The following is a 12960-nucleotide window of genomic DNA, read 5'->3' as shown; positions in this document are numbered from 1 at the left end:
AATAAACCTGCTATCTATTGCACTACGAGTGAAGGCCCGTACGAAAAGCGCGTGGCCTGTGACAGCCAGGCCGCACGGCTTGGCCAAAATGTATGGATGAAATCATGAAAGTACTAAATTTTTCATTATTTTCGCCGTAATTTGTTAACTTTCTCTCGTTACAACACAAGGAATCTAATAAGTGTTTTGAGCAATAAAAAATTATGCCAAAATGTAATGTTTTTAAACTCGAATAAAATAAAATATAATATATACAAAAACTTATATTCATAAAAATGTAAAAAAATGGCGATTTACCATTTTTGCATGAATTTGGTGTTGTTTAACGTGTTTATAGTACATTGTGCAACGAGATCCTGTAAACGATTCTGTAATTCACGACAGCCGGAGGCTGGAGTGAATTAAAGATTCGAGTTTACAATATTCTTACCCCCGGAGTTACACACAATGTTTTTTATCACACATGCGAAGAAAAAACTAAATTTTAAGCGAAATAATCATTAAATACGGTAACATTTCAAACATTCGTCTGCAATATAGTCATTTCTTGACAAGTTAGGCATCGAAGGCACAGATCTTCGACATTCAGCCACGATTGAAAATGTGTAAAAATATTAAACATTTTTAAACATAAAAAAAACTATGAAAACGGATTATATCACGTATATTGAATTTATAATACATCCCGACGTTATAAATGTAAATGTAATGTGGGATGTATTATAAATTCAATATACGCGATATAATCCGTTTTCATAGTTTTATTTCATGAGTAACTATCGCGGTAACCGAAGACAATATTATTTTTAAACATTAACAATAATTTTTAATTATAAAAATGTCAGTATTTTAAAAGTAAAACTCCCTTATACCGTGAATTTAAACAATAGTTATTTGTTTAAAAGGGGGCAAAGTTGTTGTTTAACCTCTCGTGATATTGATACCCGAGCAAGCGAAAGATTCCAAAATTGAACCACGAGCGTAGCGAGTGGTTCGACTATAATCTTGAGCGTTGTGAGGGTTTCAAGGCACGAGTGTTAACCGAATTTTGCCACCGAGTGAAACACAAAGTTTTTCACCACACCAACACAAGGAAAATACTAACTGTAAAATTACAAACAAAATCAAAGCAAATCTAATCAAAATGAAAGTTATTAAATATTTATCATTCACAATCATCATCAGTCAATTCTACAGCAAACATAAGAAAACAACTCAAAATTTGCATTTGATTACTTTGCCTCACATGTGGATAAAATGTAACTTTCTTATCAGTTTTTGAACAATCAAGAGAGCCTTTACCAGCTGGTGTGGTGAAAAGTATTTTACTTACAACCTACTTGGTTCGTATGAATTAGTGACATAATTAAAAAAGAAAGCTTTTTTTCACAATCCACAACTCCCGCGGGAACAATATAATTATAGGCCTACACCTGCATGAAATAAGATCTTTTTCCCCTCACTAACTCGGAAAGCCGTCTTTTATCCTTTAAAACAAGCGGGGAAAAACGCATTTTATCCACTAGTGGGAAAAGTAATTTGACCTTGGATGGAGCGTGTTTAAGTAGCTAGACAGAAACAAAACGTAAAACGCTCATAATAATGGTTCGTTCGATATTAATTATCATTAAATAAATGGTTTGAGAATCTAATAAAAAATACCAGATTTAGCTTTATTTAATGATTTTAAGTCATAAACCTTAAAATTCCATAATAAACGTTTGTTTTTTAATAATTATGTTAAATATAATTCCGAACGATTGTTCACTAGTGGATAAAATGCGTTTTTCCCCGCTTGTTTTAAAGGATAAAAGACGGCTTTCCGAGGTAGTGAGGGGAAAAAGAACAAACATAATGCATATAAGAAATTTCATGCATGTCAATTATGTAGAGCACGCCAGCACTCCTAGACTTCGTGAACCAGGTCTAGCAAACGGTATGGAATATGGAATGCTTTCGGATTAGCGCGCGCACACATGAATAAGAATCGCCAAGCGAGCCAACGAGGCGTGGAATGTGCGTGATGAAAAATGCTGTAATAGCTTAACTTATTCGTATGTAATTAAAAGGCTCATGATTTTGCGGGCCCACCTGCTTATATTAAGATACCAAACACCATTAAAATGCCTCTTTCAGCCATCTAGATTAATCAGGCGGTAGGTCAGATGTAGAATCTTACTTTTATTACAAAGTAATACAATTTCATACCTAGACTTATATTGACCGGGATATAGACCATGATTACCTTTTGTATTATTCATGGTCTATATCCCGGTCAATATAAGTCTAGTGAAACTAACCGTGAATCATTCAAAACTCTAATTTCATACCTGCTGTGTAAAATTAATACTTCTGGGGTTTTTCGCGTGGGGGGTGGCATGGGAGGGGTGAGTTAGGATGCTGGGATCCCCTTTTTAATAAGATTCTAAGTGGAGTATGTGTGTTGATAATATCATGATGAACTAGCCTCTCTGCCCAAGCTAAAGGAGCTTACTGATTACCAGTCCGCCTGCAGTCTCTGGTCTTATCGGGCGGCCTGCCGTCCTTGGCCAATAACGTTCACACACATAAGCGATTATTGCCTGCCGGCAATGGCCGGCTGCCACCTCTGCGACTACAGACTAGCAGTTGAGTCGTCAGTTTTCCGCCGTACGGTCGCCCGCGCCGGCAACGGTCTGATATAAGTTTGACAGGGCCCTATAGTGGCCCTAAATGCATAGTTCGCCGGACGATATCAGCCTATCAGTTAATCGCAACAGGCCACACATTAACAGTTCTATTTCAGACCACGGACTGTCCGGCCGATATCTGTCGGCGCTGACCGGAATCGTCAAGCGGCTGCACACTATCAGTTCGTGTTAGCCGTCAGGACGAAACCTGAACGAGAACTGTTAGTGTGTGGTCTTATGCGATTAACTGACAGGCTGATATCGTCTGGCGGACTGGTTATCAGTGGGCCCTTTTAACCCATTTTCAACCCCATAAAGGTTGAATATCTAAAAATAGTTTTTCTAAATAGAGCTGTACAACATTTGAGGAACTTCATAATTCAAGATCCAGAAGAAGCTACCTGCAAAGATTAGATTTTTTGTTGTCTGCCAGTGCCAGTATCTAAGTAATGGAACTGGTATATAATAAATTAACTGCAATAGATAAGTAAAGTAACTTGGAGCTTAAACCTTACCTGGATACATCGGGAATATCTGTTGGTAGCTTTTACACTTAGATTCAGGTCACTAGGTGATTCGGGACCACTTAATCTAAACGATTGTGGAGTCACAGCACTGGCTTCATAGTCCAATCGTTTGAATGGTTCTCCAAATCCACTGCACACATAGGATTGGCCATCTTCAAGGTCATCGAGTTTTCCTATCTATAATTAAAGGTAAAATAAGAATGCTTAGATTAGGTATAGTCTCTCTAAACTAACTTTGCACCAACTTGAATAGAACAAAGTGGGAAGCGTCGTATTATCATACCTATTGGTAATATTATTAAGGGGCTACCCGAGGTTTTCATCGATTTTTGGCAAGTTTCTTTTATCTCCATTTTTGTCTACCGAATTTTGAAGGAGATGAATACTAGATTTATGATTTTTTTTAAACATTGTCTCAAAAATCACTTTTTTCGTATCTCGATTGCTGTAATAGTTATTTACGATACAAGTGCGGAAAAGAGGAAATTCGAAACGAGTGGCGATAAATTAAAACACGACCGCAGGGAGTGTTTTAAATCGACACGAGTTGCGAATTACCTTTTCGCACGTGTATCGTACAACGTTTTACAGTACATATGGCCCTTTAAACTTTCGACATATGCACGAAAAGTGCTCTTTACGCACTAGTGCGAGAAAGTAGCACCATATGTACTGTAAAATATGTTACATATACGAATTTTACATATTTGGGTTGGTCTTTGACGTCTCTAAAAATTTGTCTAAGGTTTTAATTTTAAACTAATTAACACAAAAGTTATGGCCAGAAAACCAGTTTTTTGGCCTAAAATTGTTCAACTTTGATGCCAAATATCTCGAAAACAATGAACTTTGAAGTAAATCATCATCATCATCATCATCATGTCAGCCGATAGACGTCCACTGCTGGACATAGGCCTCCCCCAAGGCTCGCCACTCCGACCGATCCTGTGCCGCTCGCAACCACCGAATTCCCGCGACTTTCACCAGGTCGTCGCTCCATCTCGTTGGAGGCCTACCGGCAGTTCGTCTTCCGGTACGCGGACGCCACTCCAGAACCTTCCGGCCCCACCGGCCATCAGTTCTGCGAGCAATGTGCCCCGCCCACTGCCACTTAAGGTTTGCAATTCTGCGAGCTATATCGGTGACCCTAGTTCTACTGCGGGTTGAAGTAAATATGGGATACAATATTGCTTAAAGCCATTGCTGTTAATATGTCGTCGTATTATCATACCTATTGGTAATATTATTAAGGGGCTACCCGAGGTTTTCATCGATTTTTGGCAAGTTTCTTTTATCTCCATTTTTGTCTACCGAATTTTGAAGGAGATGAATATTAGATTTATGATTTTTTTTAAACATTGTCTCAAAAATCACTTTTTTCGTATCTCGATTGCTGTGAAATATGTTACATATACGAATTTTACATATTTGGGTTGGTCTTTGACGTCTCTAAAAATTTGTCTAAGGTTTTAATTTTAAACTAATTAACACAAAAGTTATGGCCAGAAAACCAGTTTTTTGGCCTAAAATTGTTCAACTTTAATTCCAAATATCTCGAAAACAATGAACTTTGAAGTGAATATGGGATACAATATTGCTTAAAGCCATTGCTGTTAATATGATAAGCTACAAAAAACATTAGAAAACTAAGGGATTCAGATCGAAGGTCATTGGGGCATGGGATCCCCTTAATAATGACATTGCCATACTTTGTCATCGCAATGGTCATGCAGAGTAGAGTTGAGCCCTATTTAGACGGTTCAAGAACTTGCATGCAATATTCAATACATTGCTAACTACCTACAGTACAGCATACATTGAATTCAGTTGTTTAACAAAATACCATAATGTAATGTAACAAAAATCGCGTGCGTGCGTGTATTTTACGAATGGACAAAACGCAAGTGCAGGACATTGATATGCACGTATCAGCTATTTTAAGCTGCCTGTGCATTCGTATATAATATAATATAATAAGTTCTTGAACCATCTAAATGGGGCTTTAGTTTGGTCAGACTCAACTTACGTTTCAAACCCTTTAGTTTATATAGTTAGTATATTTGTTGCAATTGTATAATGATTTATGATATAAACATTAAAATTTATTCAAATTTCATTTTTAAATTATAGCAGTGTTATTATAGAAAACCATTTATAATAACCATGTACGTTTAAAACAAAATATTACAGATTGTTATTAGTGTTTCATTACCTACTGTATTGACATGAATATATTTCAGGCTATAAATATCCCACTGCTGGGCACATACATATTAATGCTATTGCTATCCTATACCTTTAAACGAGCAATTCTTGTATATATATTTATATTTCGGGGATCTCGGAAACGGCTCTAACGATTTGGATGAAAATTGCTATATGGGCGTCTTCGGAGGCGAAAAATCGATCTAGCTAGCTAGATCTTATCTCTGGGAAAACGCGCCTTTTTGAGTTTTATATAAGTACTAATCAATTTAATACACCATGTTTTTTTTTTTAACTCCGTTAATTTCAAGGGTGCATTCCTGAGCTTAAATTAAGTTACTTTCTCAAAGAAACTGGTATTCTAATTAACTCCACTTTGGAGATAATCCATAATTTATTTGTATCTGATAAGACCCCTATGAATGACACGAGCGAGTACACTTGCCTTAGGGCCTGTTTACATATTGATTAGTTTTTACTCACTATTATTTTTAGTCGATTTTGAAATATATCTCACGATAGTTTAAGTGCGATCATATTGATTAGTGTTTAGTTTCGAGTTTATACATTTAATTGCTACTAAACACAAGTACTATTGATATATTGTCATAGTTTTCAATTGTGATTGTTCAAAAAAAATAAAAAAAATACAAGGACAATTATAGCACGGTATTTAATAGGCATGTCTCATTTGTACTGCTGCAGACTGCCTCGATCATCTACTTGCATCAAAGCTGTTCAGGTAACATATCGATACATTCATGCGTATTGTTTGGTTGAGTTAAATATAAAGACCGGGTTACAACAATGCTATATGCAGCATTTAATAACTTTTTTATTAATAAAAAAAAATTTTTTTTGAAACTAAAATATGACATTTAGTTTCCTTTAATGTACTTAGGAATACCCCGAAATTAATGGAGTTTAAAAAACACAGTGTATATATTTTTCCATGTTGCTGCATTATTTTGCTAGATGCAGAATTCATTATCTGCTTATTCCCAGAGGCATAGCTTTGAGAGATGAGAGATTGGGCTCCACATAAGTTTTGGGTTACTTACTTTTTTACCATCTAAAGCATATATTGTCCGGACACCACTAGGCAATGTTACATTGTCCACTAATACTCTTGTCAAATCTGCTATTAAACTATCAAAAGACCTGCAACAAAATTCATAAGTGTAGCCCAAACAATGCCAGTATAAGTACTTGTAATATGTTTATAGTTTATCAGTTAAAGAGTATGATTTTATTATTATTATATTGTTTAATACACTAGCAGCCGAAAGCTGATGCATGTATATCACTGCACTTCCTTCCAACTTTATTTGTTTCCAATTATCATTTTAGATAGAATAAATGTTCAAATTCAATAAAATTTATTATTCTGTAATTTATGTACAAAAGAATAATGAATGTATACAGTGCACTAATTCCCAAATTCCAACATGGATTACTGAGCGGTAAAGGAACCAGCATCCAGATCCTGAGGACATCCAAGTTTATCTGTGATACATTGGCTGAGGGTCACAGAGTAGCCATAATATCAACCGACCAAAGCAAAGCTTTTGACTATTAACCATAAAGGACTCGCACGTAAACTTCAAGATGCTGACATACCAAATAATGTTATCAAGCTTATTGAAAACTATCTTACAAATCGAAAAATAAGACGCAAATACAGAACGGTTACAGGAGAAGTAAAAATTGTGCCCAACGGTGTACCCCAGGGGTCTATATTGGGACCAGTGATATTCAATCTCTATGTACATGACCTACCAAATACAAAAATCTAATGGATTACGGTATAGTACAACTACTTCCTAGAATTAGCAAGACAAACCTTCAATCAATTGAATGTCAGTACAGAATGGCATTAAAGTCAGCTGGTAACTTCCCTAGATCACTTCCAACATCTACCCTATGGGAAATGGTTGATGAAGACCCATGGCACATAAGAGTACATGATCTACACCATGATATGATACGGAGATTGGATAAACTGTGCATTCAAGGGTTAGATACTCCAGGTCCAACATACACAAGATACGGTTAATTCAACCCAATGCTGCTCAGCACAAGAATCGGGGAAATTCCATATATAGATAAGCTATGGAGAGGTAAACACGTCAGCAAGCGTAAAATCCCTCTTAGGGCTCCTTTGTTATGAATGAATTCTGAATTGCTCCATAACCCAATATTCAAAATATACACATAGATTAAATTACTTTAAGACATATGTAATTTTACCCACACCCGCTAGGCGGACATAACTTGTAACAAAAAGATATACAATAAATATGTTTCTATCTATCTATCTGTAATATTTGTTTTTTACTTTTATCAATCTAAAAACTCCACTATAAAGCTTAAAGTGGAGCACAAAGCTTAGAACAAAAATATCTGCACAACACTCAAAAGGTGAAGCAAGTTCTAGAGACAATTGTTTACAAATTGATTATCACAGCTAGCAGTTGTGATTGTTTTTATAATCGAGAATGGTAAATATGAAGGAATACTATTTTTCACATTCTTCCCCTAACTCTATTACATTAATGGGACAATTGTTAACATTGTGGGTACTGTCCACTGTGACTAATTGCTAAATCACTGTATGCTGCTGTATAGCTAGGTATGAAGTTTAGTGAAAGTGGATGAACTTATTAGAAGTTGTACAGCATGTAATTAGCACAAGTTGCTAACAAATTAGTACATACCTGTATCTTTCAGGCAAGACTGGAATTATAACTCCCGAGTAGAACTTGTCACCGTTCCGAAAAAACCTTACTCGTTTTGCTTTTCGAGAAGCTGACGTTCGAACAACTATACTACGGCGGTTTTTTCTGTTTTGCAATATTTCATTAAAATCTTTTTCGAGCTCACTAACGGAACTCGATTGACTTCCACTACCGCTCAAATTCTCCATCCTGAAAAGAAAGTTAGAATTAAGTTACGATACGAATAACGGATTGTAATTTTTAACACGAATCAGTTTAGGCCTCACCTTTTTTCCTCCAACAATCAGCAAACCTACTGTATGTGGCTTCGAATAAAATAACTTTTAATAACGTCACATGGATAGACAAACTAGAACAAGTAATTAATTAGCGGCTACGGCTTCGATAAATTTATGAATCACACGAAAAGCAGCGTAAAGCTAAGCAGGCACTATTAGGTACCTACTCTATGCGAACGGTTGGTTCATTTCATTGGCTATATATAGATAGATTATATAGTATAGTAAAGGTGTACGAACGAGACATTCGTAATTAGTCGTTGAATATGAGCGATTTCAACACAGGCGCTAGAATCTAGACATACAGCCAATATAATTTTAATTCTCAACAAACATGTCAAATTAATTTTGTTTTTTTTTTAAATACATTTTATTGAATTTTATTAATTATTCAAGATTATTTCCGTAAAAATAAAAATGCTCGAACCGTAGCTACTGAAGTTTAGTGTTTTAGTCAGACTACAAGTGTCAAAATCAAAAAGTCAGTTTCGTAAGAAGTTACGTAAAATCACGTAAAATCCATTTCTTGAATTGTATTCGCTTAAAATAAAATCCTTTCATTTAGTTATACTAAAATTCTAATGCACCTTTACATTAGTCTATCTCTGAGGTCTATCTACAATGATTAACTATTTTTTTGTTATAAATTTTTCTATTGGCAGCACTCGTCCTCAGAAACAGGTGACGCATTAACAATTTTGCGTTTGTCATAAATAAGTTAAGACAAAGGGCGAGTTTTAAGTGTGAATTCCGGGATATTGTACACTTTTAAGAAACATGTCTTCCAGAAGAAAGGCCATCCTCAAAGTAATCATCTTGGGCGATAGCGGTGTGGGTAAAACATCGCTAATGAACCAGTTCGTGAACAAGAAATTCTCTAACCAGTACAAGGCAACAATAGGAGCAGATTTTCTCACGAAAGAGGTAATCGTCGATGATAGAATCGTTACACTGCAGATTTGGGATACTGCCGGGCAGGAGCGTTTCCAATCATTGGGAGTGGCGTTTTATCGCGGGGCGGATTGTTGCGTCTTAGTTTTTGACGTAACTGCCCCCAACACATTTAAGTCCTTAGAGAGCTGGCGAGATGAATTCCTGATACAGGCTTCACCGCGTGATCCAGAGAATTTTCCTTTCCTCATATTAGGTAATAAGGTTGATTTGGAAAATCGCGCTGTGACTCTTAAGCGCGCACAACAATGGTGTCAGAGCAAAAATGATATCCCATTTTATGAGACGAGTGCCAAAGAAGCTGTGAATGTGGAACTAGCGTTCCAAGAAGTCGCCCGCCGTGCCCTGGCCCAGGACACCGAGACGGAGCTGTACAATGAGTTCCCTGACCAGATAAAGCTGAATGCCAACGACTACAGCCGTGACCGCGAACGGGACCACTGTGCTTGCTAAACCTGACAGCGAGCTACTTGTGCTCTTGCTAATTCATTTCTCATTTTTTATTCATTAAATACCTATTACAAAAAGTATATTTAATATTATGGTGTAAGTAATGTCTTTCATTATGTCATTGTCTTGTAAAGATGTGTTGCAATGATAGTAATGAAATACATGGATTTGATTTGTTTGTTGAGAACATGCCACTAAAATGGTTTAATACATGTATGTAACAGTGCACTATTTTGCATTTCAATTTATTGCTCAGCTTTTATATTCATTGTCTGATCTGCCTGTTCAAGGATGTACATACATTTTACTGTAATATAATAGCAAGGTGAATTGTGTTCTTGAACATTTAATTCACTTTACTAAATGTATCTTAGTCTAAAGATAATTAAACTCTGTTTTTTTGTTGTATTTGTGTAGCTCGGAATATTTCTGCTTCTGGAAGTAGTAAGCAATAGTAGTCCTCGTAGTATATTTTTACGGGAGTTGTTGATATTGCACAGGGTTTTTGCACCTAATTTTTAGTTGCAATGTTAGCAATAAAATAAAGTTTGACAAAAATTGCATGTGATGTGAACCTTATGAATAACTGAACTCAGCATACCAAACAAGTGTACTTACATCTGCAATAAATAGTTAAACAAATAGTCCAAGTAATGTAAGAGGTAATAAAACCTTGCTGTACAAATAAATTTTTGATTCCTTGATTGGTTGGCTGTCATATTGAGCAACTAGCGACCTGCCCGGCTTTGCACGGGTAGTTCAACTAATTTACACAAAACCTTTACAAATTATACATTGTATTGTATTGTAGTTCGGGCGATTTTCCGCAACTCGACGACTGGCGCCTATTTTGCGTGACATGGGGGTTGGCTAGTCCTGCCAGCCCAGCTCCTCAAGGAAACCTATCAAACCTTTGATGTTGAGTAGGACCTCCTCGGGGAGGTCTCTTGGGGATCCGAGATGTTTTGCCCTGTATGGGGCCACTCCGCTGCACTCCAGCACCACGTGAGAGGCTGTTTCTTCTGTCTCCATGCATCCTCTGCATAGGGGACTGTCTGTGACACCTGTTATAAAGAGATGTTTGTTAAATAGTCCATGACCTGTTATGACACTGGTTACCATGCTCAGTCGGGTCTTTCCTAATTGAAGGAGCACCCTTGTGAGCTTTCCGTTGATACCAGGCATGGCTTGTTTGGCCTGTCTGCATCCAGTCTGGTTTAGCCAATGTTCTGTGTGTAGTTTCCCTGTGCGAGTGTGCGTGCCAGCAGTATTGAGCGTACCTTGCTAAACGGCATCGGGAGGATCGGTTCTGGGCCAATTGCTCCTGCACTCGATCCTTGCCTGGCAAGTTCGTCCGCAGCATCGTTACCCCGGGATCCGCTGTGTCCTTTGATCCATTGTAGGGTGATCTTATTGTTATGACATACCTCCATTAGTCGTTCGTGGCATTCGTGTATAAGTTTGGATGTGACTATATGGCTTTTTAGAGCCATCAAGACTGCTCTACTGTCGGAGAGTATGCGGATGGAGGATCCTACTACCTTCCTTGCAGTGATGGCAGCCGCCGCGTTTATGATGCCCATGCACTCAGCTTGGAACACCGAGTTATGGGCTCCTAGCGGAGTGGTGATTGACATGTTCAGGTCTTCTGAGAAGGTTCTGAGCTCCCGAGGATGAGTCCTTCGTAATTGTCGTCCTCGTATAACTTTATTTTGTACCTTTTGTCGAAGATAGCTTGTTTATGAATCCGATCCGTGCCCGAATTGAGCACTGGAAATTCGTCTTATACCTTATCCAGGCAAGTTGTGTGAAGAGCTCCTATGATGTTGGACCATATATTAAGGGCTCGCAGCATTACCGCTGAGAGACTGGCCTCTTGTTGTATGTGTAGGTGCAGCGGTGGAAGGCTTAACATGACCTCCATGGCTGCAATCGGTGTGGACCTCGTACAGCCAGTGGTGGCCGCGCATGCGAGCCTTTGGAGTCTTTGTAGCTTGTCTCGTACGTTGCCTGGGTTTGTTCTTGGCCACCAAACCAGAGCACTGTAACAGAGTAAGGGGCGGATTATTGTCTTATAGAGCCAGAGAGTAATTTTTGGGTTGAGTCCCCACCTCTTACCAATCATCCTTCTGCATTGCCAGAAGACAACTCCCGCCTTGTCTATATGTTTGTTGAAGTGATTGTTCCAGTTGAGTTTACTGTCGAGAGTTAGCCCTAAGTACTTAACTTCATCGGTCAGCTGTAGCTCGGTGTGGAAAAGTGTTGGTCTGGTAAAGTTGCCAAGCGCCCTTTTATTGGTGAACATTACCATTTCTGTTTTGGTGGAGTTGACTGATAGGTCGAATTCTCTACACCAGCGTTCTACAATCCGAAGAGCAGCCTGGGTGAGATCGCAGACTGTACTGGCAAATTTACCTTAAATTAAAATTGCCAGATCATCAGCGTAGCCTATTGTGTAGAAGTGTTCCTCGTTCAGTTTGGTTATAAGGTTGTTGGCTACTAGGTTCCACAGCAGAGGTGACAGGACTCCCCCTTGAGGGCATCCTCGCACCGCCGCCACGGCCTGCGGTTCACCTGCATACCTTATAGTTCTTTTGTTTAGCATGTTCATAATCCACTTTGTTAGTCCGGGTTCCGCGCCATGGCTATCCAAGGCATTCCCTATGCTGGTAAAGTGGGTCTTGTCGAAATACATATAAACCTTCCTCTTGAATCATCTATTAAAAAAAAACCACATCAAAATCCGTTGCATAGTTTTAAAGATCTAAGCATACATAGGGACAGACGGACAGACAGCGGAAAGCGACTCTCTTTTATACTATGGAGTGATGAATAAGCTGGGTTGAGCATCTAACAATGACCCTGTATAGATAGCAATATTGAATATTCTTACCTGTAAATTCTGGAAAAATATATTTTTAAATAGTTGTGCTGGCTAGTGGCAATTTTTAATCTCATAGATATAGATTGGTTTGATTTATAACAATGTTGCACACTGTATTTTAGTAGAACTAAAGATTAAAATCAGCTGGCTTCGACTTGTTTGTAGTAAATGGCACACAAGCTGAAACTGTTTGTTTTGGTTGTTTATTACTCCTACCAACAGCTTAGGGTAAAGCATTATTACTATTGAAAACTCGTA

General features: G+C 37.8%; 2 protein-coding genes across 2 annotated transcripts in view; one reads left to right on the top strand and one right to left on the bottom strand.

The window, feature by feature from the left end:
• LOC134753948 (serine/threonine-protein kinase CG17528) overlaps nt 1-8601 on the bottom strand; it is a 41468-nt gene extending 32867 nt beyond the window's left edge. Inside the window, exons 1-4 of the mRNA XM_063689975.1 lie at nt 8406-8601; nt 8119-8328; nt 6463-6562; nt 3185-3373 (exon numbers count right to left, since the gene is read on the bottom strand). Coding sequence (XP_063546045.1) covers nt 3185-3373; nt 6463-6562; nt 8119-8327 — 498 coding nt within the window. The 5' untranslated portion in view covers nt 8328; nt 8406-8601. The remainder of the gene's footprint in view (nt 1-3184; nt 3374-6462; nt 6563-8118; nt 8329-8405) is intronic.
• A 470-nt stretch (nt 8602-9071) lies between these two features.
• Nucleotides 9072-9895, top strand: LOC134753977 (ras-related protein rab7). Its single transcript, XM_063690021.1, has one exon. It carries the CDS (start codon nt 9195-9197, stop codon nt 9819-9821), a length of 627 nt encoding a protein of 208 aa, XP_063546091.1. The 5' UTR covers nt 9072-9194; the 3' UTR covers nt 9822-9895.
• The last annotated feature ends 3065 nt before the right edge of the window (nt 9896-12960 follow it).

This window comes from Cydia strobilella, chromosome Z (genome assembly GCF_947568885.1).
Source record: "Cydia strobilella chromosome Z, ilCydStro3.1, whole genome shotgun sequence".
Lineage (NCBI taxonomy): Eukaryota > Metazoa > Arthropoda > Insecta > Lepidoptera > Tortricidae > Cydia > Cydia strobilella.
This window is presented reverse-complemented; position numbering and strand designations above follow the sequence as displayed.